Source organism: Plecotus auritus (assembly GCF_963455305.1).
Source record: "Plecotus auritus genome assembly, chromosome: 6".
Lineage (NCBI taxonomy): Eukaryota > Metazoa > Chordata > Mammalia > Chiroptera > Vespertilionidae > Plecotus > Plecotus auritus.
The window spans coordinates 100830387-100845317 of record NC_137773.1 but is presented as its reverse complement, the minus strand read 5'-3'; the positions used below and the strand labels follow the sequence as shown (position 1 = coordinate 100845317).

Here is a 14931-nt window from a genome sequence, read left to right as displayed (position 1 = left end):
GTGAGGAGGTGGAGCAGTTGGAACCCTCATAAGCTGCTGGTGGGAATATGGAATGATGCATCCACTTGGAAGAACAGTCTTGCAGTTCCTCAAAAGGTTAAACATCAACTTAGCAAAAGGCCCACAGTTTCACTCCTAGGTATATACCCAAGGGAGATGAAGACACATATCCACACAAAAACCTGTACATGAATGTTAATAGCAGCATTATTCATAGTAGTCCAAAAGTGGAAACAATCTAAATGTCCATCACCTGAAGAATGAGTAAAAATATTATCTATAATAATAAAAGCGTAGCATGCTAATTAGACCAGATGTCCTTCCAGACGAAGCCAGGGCTGCAAGGGAAGCCCGGATCCCCGGTGCCTGCTGCTGGTGGCCGGAGGGAAGCCAGGGGAAGGAAGGCCTACTCTTGCATGAATTTCGTGCATCAAGCCTCTAGTTCAGTAATAAAAAAGGAGTGAAGTACTGGCACATATTACAACATGGATAATTCTTGAAAACATTTGCTAAGTAAAAGAAGCCAACACAAAAGGCTACAATCCTATATAATAAATAGCTAATATGTTAATTAGACAGCAGAATAACCATCCGGACGAAGCTGGGGCTGTGAGGGCTGAGGCAGCCGGGGCTGGGAGGGCCTACCCTTGCATGAATTTTGTGCATCAGGCCTCTGGTATTATATAGTTCCATTTGTATGAAATGTCCAGAAGGGGAAATCCATAGAGACAGAAGGTAGATTAATGGTTGCCAGGGGGCTGTGGGGAGGAGGGAAGTGGGAGTGACAGCTAATAGATATGGAATTCTTTTGGAGGTGATGAAAATGTTCTAAAGTTAGATAGTGGTGATTGTTGCACAACTCTCTGAATATACTAAAAACAACCAAATTGTACACTTTAAAAGCATGACTATTACGGCATGTGAATTACATCTCAATACTGTTATTTTAAAAATTTAATACACCAGTTTCTGAGTGAAGATGACAGATAGAATACATACATCTAATTTATCTCCCTCACAAATCCCACAAGAAGCACAGTAAAGTGATATTTTTTAAAGGCATAAATAACCCTGACCAGTGTGGCTTAGTTGGTTGGATATCATCCTGTGCCTCAGAAAGGTTGCTGGTTTGATTCCTTGGTCAGGGCACATGCCTGGGTTGCAGGCTTGACTTGGGAATAAAGGCCCAGCTAGGGGGCGTGCAGGCGGCAGCCAATAGATGTTCTGTTCTCACATCGATGTTTCTCTTTCTCCCTCTCCCTTTCTTTCTAAAAATTAATAAAAATATTTAAAAATAAGTAAAGGCATAAATCTGCAAAATTAAGGAGAATAGAAGTTACGTCAACATTTGGGAACTGGAACGCACTTACGTGAGGTAACCGACTTAGCAGTTCCAAGAAAGCCAAAGCCTAAACTGGCATTTAGGAAAACTAGGAGTCATCCAACTTACACCACTGAATTCTCAAAGGTTCAAGAATTGGTGGCACTAGGTGCCTATAGAAGTGGAGTGAGCGGAGCATTCAATTCAGGAGGACTGGTTGGAAGCTGTTCATGATTAAATTCAGAACCCTACCATCTCCTCCCCAACCCCATTTCACTGGGAGACTGTCCTTGCCTCATCTGAGCAGAATAATGAAGGGACCCCCCCCCCCCCCTCCGCCGGAGAGTGTGCAACAGGGAGTTTCTGTTGTAGGGCACACAAAGGTAGATATACTGTGTGACACTAATAAAGCTTAACCTTCATGGCCCCTTGCTTGCATGGGCCTTTTCCAGGGCCCTGGAGGGAACCCTAGCTGTGTGTTCATAAGATCCTGTGTTTTTATAAACTTCAGAATGTATTTACACTGCACTCAGTTAAAACCTCTGCCTTCACTTCCTCCTCCTGAGGTCAGGCAGCTTTGGAATAGCCTATGCCTTTTGGAGGATAGGGCAGGGGTGGGGGTTGAATTGCGAGTATGCTGTTTTATCTGTGATTTGTAAAGTCATTTTTAGAAAAGTTTATGAAACAAGTGAGAAATTACAGATTCCTGAGTTGGAAATACACAAAGAGTATACCGTTTTGGGCCATCTTTAAATTTATTTTAAAACTAAGGGGAAAATTGGATAAAAAATAATGGGACACAAAACAGAAATGACAGAGATGAGCCATTAAATCAGTAGACATTCTGAAATCAAGTGAAGTATAACAAAATATTTTTGAATTGTATCAAAAGCTAGAAATCAAGAGAATGAGATTAATTTTAAATAGAAGTGATGATTGTTTGATAAGCCAATGAAGAGGAGGAGCAAATCATAGAACACATTGATAAAACATGTAAGTTCCTGGTGGATTTAACATGGAAGGCATAGTGAAGAAGCCTAGGTCTCATGATGCGCTCTCCTGCAAGGACAGCAGTGACAAACTGGTTACTCATTCAGAGAGCATTAAGATTAGTCACCGTGCAAGAAAACCTGAAATGTACCCTGAAATCTTAGTCTATTTATGAAACATGAGATTTTCCTAAATTTTACAGCAATCCTAAAATTTATATTGTTTACATATTACCAATAAGCTGAAAAAAAAACTTTTCTAAACTGTCAGTAGCAGAAAACAGATTTCAGTCAACCATGCTAGAGGTTGACCGAATTACTGTCTTTTTTCTCTAAGAAAATGGTGTTACCAATTCCGTGTCACATGAAGAGGCAATCATAGACTTTGCAGCCAAAAAATACAGGGAAATAAATATAGAGGTGTGTCAGGCAGATGATTAATAAAAATATTAGATTATTCTTGATTTTCTGATGTTCCTGATGTCAGCTTTTATAACTTTATTATGCTCTTTGTCTAAATAGTCACTATCATGCCTATTTTTATATTTGTAATTTTGTATTCTTTTTCTTTAAGAGGCCATGCAAAATTATATAAGCTTCAGGCCCATAAAACCCAGACCCACTTGAAGCACAGTTGAGGGCAGGACTCCTATACTGAAGGTAGGAGGGTGAAGTGAGTAAATGCATGCGGTGTGCGCACACACAAACACACAGAACCTCTTGTACTCACTGAGCTCCCAGATTGCTGAGCTGGGCCTTTATTCCCAAGTCAAAAGAGTGGAAGAATCTTCTCTAGGGAATTTTACCTGCCCAGGAGAAGACTAGATACTGACATCAGGGTTCCCCACAAAACTGCTCAATCAGATTACCCTACCCAATAGACTAATTATTCACATATTCACAGCTTCTAGTCAGGTTTTTTTCCCCAGTCATATATATAAGCAGATAACCAAGAATTACAACACATCCAAGGGAAGTGTCTAGTATGAAAAGTGGAGACTAAAACAGAAAAAAAAAGCAACTTGAAGGAAAATAGACTATAAAGGAAGAAGAAACTTTTGTAAAGCTATCATTAAGATCCTCAGGTAAGGCATCCATGAAATAAAAACAATACCTTAAAAAAGGACATCCTGAAAAGTAAAAAGAACTCTTGGAAATTAAAAATATAATAGAAATGAAAAACTCTTTAGAAGTATTAGAAAATATGGGAACACTGAAAAAAGAGAGAGAGTAGAGGACAAGCCCAGGAGGGTCAGCATCAAAATTATAAGAATTTCGGAAATAAGAAACAGCACAACTACAAAGGTGTTATGTGGTTTTTTTAATCCCAGAACTAACTGTTGTGAATTGCCAAATTGAAAGAGTCCTGTTGAGCACCTCAGGACAATGGGTGAAATTAGACCCACAAGGTACATGAGCATGTGAACCAACAAGCTTGCATAAAGAAAATAAAAGCAGGTCACATAAAAGGATGAAAATCACAGCAGTACTGGGAAATGAGAAGCCAGGGGAACAATGCCTTTGAGATTCTGAAAGAAATTTATGTCCAGCCTATAATTTTATACCCAGGCAAACTAGTGTGACAGTAGAATAAAAGCATTTCAGTATGCAAAGTCTTAAAAATTATCTCGCACAGTCTTTCTCCACCTAAATGAAGGGTAAATCAAGAAAGGAAGACATGGAATCCAGGTATCAAAATTCATGGGAGAGAGGCAAAAGGAACTTCTGTGAGGAAGGTGAGAGGGGAAGCCCAGGGTGCCTTCTGTACACCAAGTGGAGGTGAACCATTCAAGGTGGAGCAGGCCAAAGTAGAAATGATAGAATACCTGATAGAAATTAATGTATTGCGAGTAGATTTAGACAACTGAGATGGAATTAGCGGTAAATACATGGAAAATTAAGCATGTGAAAGAAAAGTGACAATTATTGTAATGAAAGCAAAACATTATGCAATGCTACTAGTTATATATTGCTGTGTAACAAATTACCCCACAACTTAGTGTCTCAAAACAGTACCAGTTTCCATTGTTCAGGAATGTGGAAGAGTCTGGGGGATCTGGCTTGGAAACTCTGGAGGTTATAATTCAGTGCATCAGCCAGAACTGCAGTCTTCTGAAGGTTTGGCTGAGCTGAATAATCTGCTGGCTGCTGTGTGCAGGAAGGAAAATGCATCCCATTAGGCTCCTAATAGTTTACTTAGTATTGCCCTAATCAAATTATAATATAACTAGAGGCCCGTTGCACGAAGATACGTGCAATAGGCCTTCCTTCCCCTGGCTGCCAGCACCAGTTTTCCTCTGGCACCTAGGACCCAGGCCTTCACTCTGGCCAGAGCCTCAGTCTTAGCTCCAGCTGGAGCGCCGCTCCTGTAGCTCCCTCCGCCCCCGCCCTCTCCCTCATAGCAGGCATCCCTGCCGCTCCGCACCTGCATGCGTGCTGCCCAGAGGCCCGGACCAGCTGAGGGGCGGGGCCGCCACCATCTTTGTCAGGTTAATTTGCATACTCTGATGGGCTGGTGGGCATCACAAAGTGATGGTCAATTTGCATGTTTCTCTTTTATTAGTGTAGACCCGTGGTCAGCAAACTGCGGCTCACGAGCCACATGTGGCTCTTTGGCCCCTTGAGTGTGGCTCTTCCACAAAATACCACGGCCTAGGCGAGTCTAATTTGAAGAAGTGGCGTTAGAAGAAGTTTAAGTTTTTAAAAAGTTGGCTCTCCAAAGAAATTTCAGTCTTTGTGCTGTTGATATTTGGCTCTGTGGACTAATGAGTTTGCTGACCACTGGTGTAGACTATATTGAGAAGAAAGGGAGTTGCCAGTGTGCCTTTGTGTTACAGAGGTGGAGATTGTAAAGAGATTTCTTTGTTTAGTTAAGTCTTCCTCTTCCAAAATAAAAGATAAATAACTAGTGCCTAAAACTTAACACTCATGAAGTAGCTATACAAGCATTTTTATGTGGAGATGCCAAGGTGCCGACCAAAAACACAGAGCCAGTGACAGTGCTTGTCTCAGAAATGAGGTTCAGAGGCCGAGAGCAGCAGTCACCAACCTTTCGGACCTCACGGACCACCAGTGGTCCACGGACCAACGGTTGGCGACCTCTGGTCTAGAGCAGTGGTTCTCAATCTTTCTAATGCCACGACTCTTTAGTACAGTTCCTCACGTTGTGGTGACCCCCAACCATAAAATTATTTTCGTTGCTACTTCATAACTGTAATTTTGCTACTGTTATGAATCGTAATGTAAATATCTGTGTTTTCCGATGGTCTTAGGCGACCCTGCTAGCAGTTCTCAGGGTCCCACAGGTTGAGAGCCGCTGCTGTAGAGCCTAAGACCATCGGAAAACACAGATATTTACATTACAATTCATAACAGTAGCAAAATTACAGTTATGAAGTAGCAACGAAAATAATTTTATGGTTGGGGGTCACCACAACGTGAGGAACTGTATTAAAGGGTCGCGGCATTAGAAAGATTGAGAACCACTGGACTAGAGCCTAATGTTTTACTTAACGAAGCATGGTGCCTTATTAAACTATTCACATGTATAAATCTGATAAAAGTAAAATTTAGATTAATAAAAGGAAATCATAAAAGTAATAAAGTAGCCCTAGCTGGTTTGGCTCAGTGGATAGAGCATCCCGGGTTCGATTCTGGTCAAGTGCACACACGTACCTCAGTAGCAGTGCCTCAGTAGCAGGCTCCTCCCTGGCCCAGGGCCTGGTTGGGGTGCGTGCAGGAGGCAACTAATCAATGTGTTTCTCCCACATCGACATTTCTCTCTGTCCTTCCCTCTTCCATTCTCTCTAAAAATCAATGGAAAAAACCTTCAGGTGAGGATAAAAAAAATAAGTATAGGTGAATTTTTATGCTGAGGTGGAAGAGGCAGACCTTTCTCAGTGTGATTACAGCAAAAGAAGAAATCATAAAGGAAAAGATAAATTGGCTAGATTTGTTTTCATACTCAACAAAAGCTTCTATACCGTAAACTCTCAAGGTCCAAAGGATAAAGGCAAACCCCTAGCCAGGAACAAATCCTGATTAAACAGGCAGAGGGCTGGTGGTAAAATGTTAACTATTTTTTGTCTTTTAAGAAACACAAGCTTTCAGTCTGTCTCTGAGGCAATTGGCAGATAGAGCAAAGCCTTGAACATGTATATATTGACCCAGCAATTTCAGTTATGAGAGTTTATCCTATGTGACTAATCCTTGATATGCACAAAGATTTAGCTATTAATTTTGTTTATAATAGAAGGAAAATGTGAAACAGTTGAAATGACCACCAGTAAGTAATGTGAATTACAAAAATAAAACTAGCCAGTGTGGCTCAGTTGGTTGGAGCATAGTCCCGTACACTGAAAGGTCGCTGGTTTGATTTCCGGTTGGGATGTGTACAGGAAGCAACCAATCATTGTTTCTCTCTCACATCAATGTTTCTTCTCCTCCTCTCCCTTCCTCTCTCAAAAATCAAAAACATTTTTTAAGTTGTATAAATAAATCTAGTGGTACAGGTGTATAATGAAACACTAGGTAGCTTTTAAAAGTCAGAGCAATGAAAACTATATGGCATATAAAAACATTTATGTAAATGCATATATACATATGTACACATGTATGTACACACTGAAATTTAGGATATTACTGTTTATTTTGGGATTGTGTATTTGTCATTTTTTTTCCATGTTTTCCAAGCTTTTGACACTGATCAGGTGCTAGTTTTATAGTCAAGGGGGGAAAAAACTAAAGGGATTTTTTTTAGTTTATTTGAAAAACATGAAGAGTGAAAATAAGAAAACAATAATCATATTCTTACTACCTAGAGTTAACCACTACTAACATTTGGCATATTAGTGTTCGTTTTATTTTCTTTCTGCAAATTTTTAAAATATTTTTAATACCAAACCAATAACCTTGGTTATCTTTTATATATGAGATTGTAGACTATTTGGGGGTTTTCCTCCCCCACCTTTCTCTCTTTTATACTTTTCTGTATTTCTCAAGTTTTCTCTGATGAGCATGCTTTACTTTTTAAAGGAATGAAGTGTTCTTTAAAATACATACCGTTTCTTAAAATACACACAGTCAGCAAGCACTTCATACCTTCAGGTTTCACATCCGCGGATTCAATCAACTGCATATTGAAAACTGCACCCGCAGTTGGGAACCCATGGATGCAGAGGGCCACTGTTTACACAGTTTTATATGGGGGACTTGAGTATCAGCAGATTTTGGTCTCCGCAGGGAGCCCTGGGCCGCATCCCCGCCAAATACCAAGGGGCTACTGTAATAACAAATGCATGTGAACGTGTGAAACTATGAGTAGTGGAGAGAAAACGACTGGACGTCAGCGTCTGATGGTGTATTCCTGGCTCTGCTGTGAGCCAGCAGAAGGACCCTGGGCTGGTCACCAAACCTCTCCAGATCTCTTTCTCATCTACAAGTGAGAGGTTTAAACTGGAAACATTTCTATGGTAACTTACAGCTCTAAAAATACTGTGATTCTAAATTTAGATTGAGAGAGTGTCTGTGGCTCCACAAATAATGGACTCTTAAGTTCTTAATTTCTTGGTACCTAGTCCCTAGTCTGCAGTACTAGACTCCAGTTAGCATCGTCCTGAAGACCACTCGTGAGATTCTTTAGCATTCTCATCCTACACTCCATGTTCTTAGAATGGAGATTCAGTTTCCATAAGCTGGAAGGACCATCTATTCCAACTATTGTGTTTTATAGTTTAAAAAACTGAGCTCCAGGGAGATTGCAATTTGTTCAAATCACAAAACTAGTCAGAGGCAGAGATGGGCTTTCTGATTCCTGGTCTGAGCTTTTTATACCACACATGCTTCGTGCACCACAGCGTCGGTCTTTTCTCAATGCCACCAGGACCTCATTTGCACTGTCACCCAAATGGTCCTTGAGGGCAGTTGTTCACTGTCCAAAACCATTGTGTCAGTCAACTATAAGCTGATTTGGGGGAAAGAAACGGGGGGCCCAGGGAGGGATCAAGGAGCTCATCTGTCCGTACCCTTTTCTCTTTAGGTCTAAGAAAGGGAAATAGCAATTTCATTTTTTCTTTCCTTTTCAGTTCCATAGCTTACCTTTCCCCCAAGTAATTATATAGCCAGAGATTATTTGTTTACAGAAGCCACGTGAATCAGCCAGTCCCCAGAGGGTTAACACTCCCAAATTACGGGGTGGGTTAACAATAAACAGGATGTCCTCCAGAAATTAAATTTAAACCACTGTGACTCAGGCTGGCCCATCCTCTAACCAGATCACTGTCTGGGGTTATTATCGGTGGTTAATTATACCATTGGGTTTAGCAACAGTTTGGGCCAAGAGAAGCCAGGTTTGGGGATAAGGGGGTGTAGAGGGAAGAGGCCTGGTGGACGGGGTGGATGCAGCAGTGGGAGCGGGAGGTTTGAATGGAAGAGGCTGAAAGGAGTGAGAGTGGTGGTCTGACCTGTCCCCTCAGGGCTCTACTGCAGCCTCTTCCCTGAGCTGATCCCTGGGAAGGGGGGTGAAGACGATGTGTCTATAGCGGCTGAGGTGCACTGTGTTTGCTTTTTAGTCTGGCTGCACTAAATTTCTCAGAATTTAGAATCATAAGGTTTTCAGCATCTTAAGGAAGCTTCTAGATTATCTAGCTTACCCCTCTTGCTTCACAGAGTAGGAAATTGAGGCACAGGGCAGTGGTTACCTGCCCAAGGGCAGCCTGCCCAGTGGAGGTGGAGGCAAGGTTACTGCTCAGGTTGAGACTCCTAGACCATGACCTGCCCTTCTACCAAGCTGTCTTCCATTTCTAAGTGGAGGACCTGAGGTGCAGAGCCTCCTAGCAAGTTCAAGGCAGAGTTAGGCTAGATTTCAGATTCTTAGAGTTAGCTTCGTTTAGATTTTGTCAGTTGTCACAGGAAATAGTCCAGCCTGGCTGAGCCTTAATGCCCCTACAGTGTGTCATCTCTCCCAGCCCTAGGAGAAGCCCTTCAGAGCCAGTTTGTCCCTCTGAAGGGAATAGTGAAGCACTATACAGATGTGTGGTTTGGATGATGCTTTTCTAGGCGTGTTTTCTAGGATAACAGTGATCTAAGTGAGCCTGTACTTTCTAACTTTGCAGTCCTTGAGACACAAGGTTTATGGTGACCTTTGTTTGTATAGTATCTCCCCTTTCCTGCACTGGAGCAGAAGGTGGTACCCAAGACCTCAATCTGACACTGTCCATGGGAGCATGACCATCCCAGAGCCCAGCCTGGGTGCTGATGGTCCTAGACCCGTGGTTGGCAAACTGCGGCTCGCAAGCCACATGTGGCTCTTTGGCCCCTTGAGTGTGGCTCTTCCACAAAATACCACGGCCTGGGCGAGTCTATTTTGAAAAAGTGACGTTAGAAGAAGTTTAAGAAATTTGGCTCTCAAAAGAAATTTCAATCGTTGTACTGTTGATATTTGGCTCTGTTGACTAATGAGTTTGCCGACCACTGTCCTAGACGCACAGGGCACGTGGTGCGGGTGGCAGAAAGTGAGCCATTGCCACTGTTTTTTTACCTGTGTTTTCTCAGCTCTTTTTAGCCACATCCTTCCCCATTTCTCCTAACATCCCTCTTTGTCTCTTTGTCTTATAGGATTCCTTTCAAGATTGGGCAGCCCAAGAAACAGATTGTCCCCAAAACAGTGAGTAACCCGATTCTTTCATTCTGAGACTCAGTTCTGTCTCTCATGGCCTTCGCATAGCATCAGAGTGTTGACTCAGCGTGGGGCTGGGAAGGCAGAACCTGGGCCTTGACATTCTCAGTGGCATAGCTCTAGAACCTCGCATGGACGGGGGCTCGCAGGGACCTCCTGTCCTGTAACATTGTCTTTCCTCAGCTCAGCCTGGAAGGTGGAAGAGGTAGATTCCACAGGTGAGGAGAAACACACTGCTTCTGACTGCTCATCTCTGGGATGTGGTGTGCAGTCCACACGTTCCTAAGAGGGAGCCTGAAACAGGGACCCCTGCCAGGACACATCCCAGCCCTTCTGTCGGGCCACCTCAGGCTGCAGGAAAGTCCTGGAAGCTTCTCCAGAATTCCAGGTCCTTTTGTCTCCACTGTCAACTGCATTCCTAGCCAAGACCCAGAGTCTCTCAGCACGGGGGATAATGGAATCCTTTCTCCTTGTAGCCCACAGTGTTTATCCCTATTTTATCTCCAGAATTGGAAAGAAAGGGAATCATAGCTTCGGAGAAAGTTAGAGCTGGAAGCCCTTAGAGATCATCTGGTCCAGCCTCCTGAGTTTTCCTGATGGGGAAACCGAGACATGGGGTCCCAGTGACTCTTGAAGGCAAGGAAAAGCTAATGCTGACAGAGCTGGACTTTGAGCTCAAGGCTGAGCCTCTGTGCAGGACCCCTTCCATTGCTGTGCTGCCTCACGCAGGCTGGGAAGACCCCCCAGGTGTGGGAACAAGTGAAGAATGGCTGCTGCAACCCCTCCCTCAGAATCTGAGTGAGGCCCTTGGTTTTCATCTGGGAGACCGTAACTGTCAGCCTCTCTCATTGTGACAGCTCCAGGAAGCCGGGTGGAGGCCTTGACTTTCATTCCAGCCTCTGGCAGTTCGTGTCTCCATGTCTTAATAACCTCGTCCCTTCTTGGCTCAGAGCTCAGAGCTACAGGAAAGATACTGCTTCAGTTGGCGGGAAGGGGTGTTCAGCAAGCACCTGACCAATAGCTCTATCTTTGGGAAGTCCAAAGTTAGGTCACTGAAAAGGAAATGGGCCCGTGTTAAAAGAGCCCTTCCCCTTTTCAAGCACAGGCTGGCTGTGGAGAGCGACTCCGAGTCTACCTCCCATGCAGAGGCTGACCATCTGTGGAGGCTCGGCTGACGCACAGAGAACCTGGGCGTGCAGTGTTGGGCTCTGGCCCGCTGCAGGAAGTGGGAAGGTGTGGCTGTGGGTCTCCAGAGTGTAATCCAGGGCAGATCTGAAAGGGAAGTGGTTTTGAAAAGGGTCTTGTATTCCCAACACTCACTACCAAAAAACAAAACAAACAAAAATCCTCTCAAAGCCCCAACCTTTATCGAGATGGCCTTGTTCTCCACAGAAAAGTAGAATGCAGCTTCTAGCTGCTTTGCCAGAGTTTGTTGACAGGCAGATCTGTGGGTGTTTTAGTCTGAGGAGTGGCAGGGACTCCACAGGGGAGGGCAGATGCACGAGCTGAGAAAACCCTCTGCACCTGTGTGGCCCTGTGGGTCGTGGCGCCCTCGCCCCTTCCTAGCACCGTCTTGCTGGGGATGAAACTGTGGTCCTCGAACTGTGGCATCAGCTCCCCTACACCGTCTGGACTTCAAGTAGTGGGTAAGAAGCCAGACTCCCGGCCTGGCACGCTGTGTATGACCTTAGGCAAGGCCCTTACCCTTCCTGAGGCTCAATTTCTCCTCTGTAAAGTGAGGGTGATGCTAGGACCTAAGCCATTGATGTCTAATGAGTCTCACATGAGATGATGCATGCGAAGTACTTCACACAGTGTCTGGCACTTAGTAAGGCCTCAGTAAACACTGACTACACTGCAGGCAGAGAGGCAGGTTGATAAACCCCCAAGGACTCCGCCGGTCCCAGTAGCTGGCGTCCCCGGTGCAGTGTTGGCGGGAATAGAGTGATTTGCTTCCTCAACTCCCAGGTTCACTAAAGTGTCTGCAGCAAGACCCTACCTCTCCAGAGTCTTGTTCTCCACTTGCCAAGCCCCCTCCTGCCCCGCACACCACCAGGGCTGTGTGGTTATCTCAGCATCTTCGCAGCTGCCCCCAGCAGTGGTGACGCATCCTGTTGTTCTTGCCCAGGCACTCGCGGGGCGGGAAGCAGATGGGGCTGCCTGGGTTGTTGGAAGTCACAGCACCCTGTCATGGGAAGAAATGTTCATGTTATCTTCAGGGAGTTTCAGGAGGTTTTTGGCTCAAGACACTCAACTGTCAGACACAAAGAAAGCATTGTGTGTCTGCCCTCATTGTCTCATGTGCCCAGGTTATTAAGGCAGATTCCATTATTGTCACAGCTTCAGCTGGAATGGCACGTTCTCTGCAGGCTCTGACCAGTGGAACTGAAAAGGAAGGTCCCCCACTTCCCCGTCCTCACCGTCTGCTTGGTCCCTTCCCTCCCCCGGTCCCATAAAGTAGCTGGAGCATCTTGGCGTGGCGAAAAGAAACTGCCCCTCCCTCCATCGCCTGGGAGGCTGGAGAGCTCTCTGAAGCAAGGTTACCCTGGGTCTCCCACCAGAGGAAAGCACACTCCTCAATCCCTAGCTAGGTGGGCGCTCTGTGAAGTCAGGCAGAGAGAGCCTTCACTTGAGAAAGATGTCCATGTAACGTGAGGAGCCTCAGCCTCATTCCTGTCCTGTGGCATCTTGCCATAGGACGCTGCTTCCCCTGAGCAGCCTTGCAGATTCAGAAGGCCTTCTCGGCTGGTCTCTCTTTTCACTTTGGGAGCATAGGTTTGGGTGGGAACTTGGCCCATTCTTTCAGTTAACAAGAACTGAGCTCCTGCAAGGTGCCAGCCTGACCTGAACACCAGGGAGATTGCAGGGAGCCGTGCAGCCCCTCCCTGCCACCCTGAGCCATCCTGTGCTTGACTCTCCTCGAGCAGCTCGCCAGCCGACCCGCCCGCTCTGACCCGCTGACAGTCATGCACATGTGTTTGCACTCGCATTCTTGACTGCGGTCCAGCTGCCTTTTTGGCGAAGGCATCAAGCATTCAAAGATGTTCAGATCTTTTGTGTTTGGCTCTTTCCCTCAGAATGGATAGACCTTGGAATGAGACTCCAATGTGTCCCTTTATTCCCCATCTGAAGGGCCAGAGTTCTGGTGCTGTCCCCCAGATCTATGCCCAGTGGAGGAGAGAGACCTGGGGACTGTGAGCTATAGAAGCAGCCCACACCTGGCTCCCAGGGCCGAGGAGGTGAAACATTCATGACCTTCTCTTAGGCTGACAGATGGCCTTGAGGGACATAAAGTAAAAGGACCAGTCTCTCACTCCCAACACGCTTCTCAGCTTCCAGTGTGAGACCTCGAGTTTCTCATCAACCAGAATGCTCCACCCCAGTTGAAAACCTGCAGTCCTTCTCTGTGCAAGTCCAAGCAGCCCCACCCAGGAGGACCAGGTGCTCCTAACATCCCACACACGCAGCACAGGGACTGTAGCAGAGCGCATCAGGGCTGAAGCCCTAGGGTCGGGGGCACTCGCCTCCCCTCAGAGCACCTACTCCGTGTTCTTGATCTTTAGGAGAACTGCATTCTGGTTAAGACATCCTTAATTTTAATTTCATCTTTTCGGGGGGAAATACCTTTGCTATGTAAAGACTGGCTCACATCCTACAAAGTAAGAAAGGAAATTGTCCCATGAAGGGAGGGCCCAGTACAGCCCCCCAGGCACAGACTCCAGGCTTAGCCAGAATCAGGAGTACCCTTGCTGTCAATGGACCACATGCTTTGCTCTGCTTCTCCTCTGCCAGAGGCTCACAGACCAGTCTGCACCCCCAGTGGTCCTCTCACCACCCCAGTGTGGAGGAGGAACAGGCCAGCACCACCCACGGGCCAGGCGCCCTTCCCTGCTCTCCACATGTGCTTCTGCGAATCCGCAAAACAAGCAGGCGAAGCTGCCACTGTTACCCCATTTTGTTGTCAGCCCCTGAAATTTACATGGGTGAGGCCAAATATAATATCCCAATACTAGACAAGAAACTGAGACTCAAATGTTAGGTAGGCTCTGGGGCTGGTGTCAGAGTTTGCTTTATCCATCTCTACCAGCTCCTCCCTTTCCTCCTGCACTGAGGGAGAAAGGCTGGGCCAGCTTCAGTGCCGACTTTGCAGGCCCCTCTGCTCCCACCTGCAGGCCCCGGAGGCCTTTCCTGCCTTTAGCTGTGACCTGATTCCTGTCAAACTGCAAACCCCCTGTGATAGGTAACACTTTAAACTCTAATCGGGTACATATGCTTTAGTGCAGTGGTCGGCAAACTCATTAGTCAACAGAGCCAAATATCAACAGTACAACGATTGAAATTTCTTTTGAGAGCCAAATTTTTTAAGCTTAAACTTATTCTAACGCCACTTCTTCAAAATAGACTCACCCAGGCCGTGGTATTTTGTGGAAGAGCCACACTCAAGGGGCCAAAGAGCCGCATGTGGCTCGTGAGCCGTAGTTTGCCTACCACGGCTTTAGTGGGAGTGAGTTTTGAGTTTTTTCTTAAGAGTAGCTTTTGGTGGATCAGAAGGAAGGCGATGAGGAAAATGGTTTCCTGGGTGGAGAAATCGTGTGTCTGCTCTTGGTACAGGGTTCTAGATGCTAGGATCATAAAGTAGGGAAAGGACCATGTGTTCCTGCTTCTAAATTTTCCATCAAATGCGGAAAGTGACATGCTGTGGTGCCCTGAGGACCTCAGCTGAGCTGGGCCCACATCACTCTCACTGCCCCCGCCCCCACCCTCGCCCTCCACAGGGCTCCCCCTGCTTGCAGGTATCCATGTGTGTGTTTGATCATCCCCACCAGAGCCCATGTCTCTGTTGTCCATCAGGGTATCCCTAGCACCTGGCAGAATGCATTGCACTTAATAGGTGTTCTTTAAATGTTTATGGGATGAATGAACATACTTGAAAAAAAAAACAAATA

At 45.6% G+C, this 14931-nt stretch overlaps 1 protein-coding gene across 3 annotated transcripts in view; it reads left to right on the top strand.

Moving 5' to 3' along the window:
- The window catches only part of BIN3 (bridging integrator 3), a 40538-nt gene that overhangs the window by 12854 nt on the left and 12753 nt on the right, over window positions 1-14931 (top strand). For all 3 annotated transcript variants that reach the window (XM_080674191.1, XM_080674192.1, XM_080674193.1), the window contains one exon: window positions 9925-9973. In XM_080674191.1, coding sequence (XP_080530317.1) covers window positions 9925-9973 — 49 coding nt within the window. The remainder of the gene's footprint in view (window positions 1-9924; window positions 9974-14931) is intronic.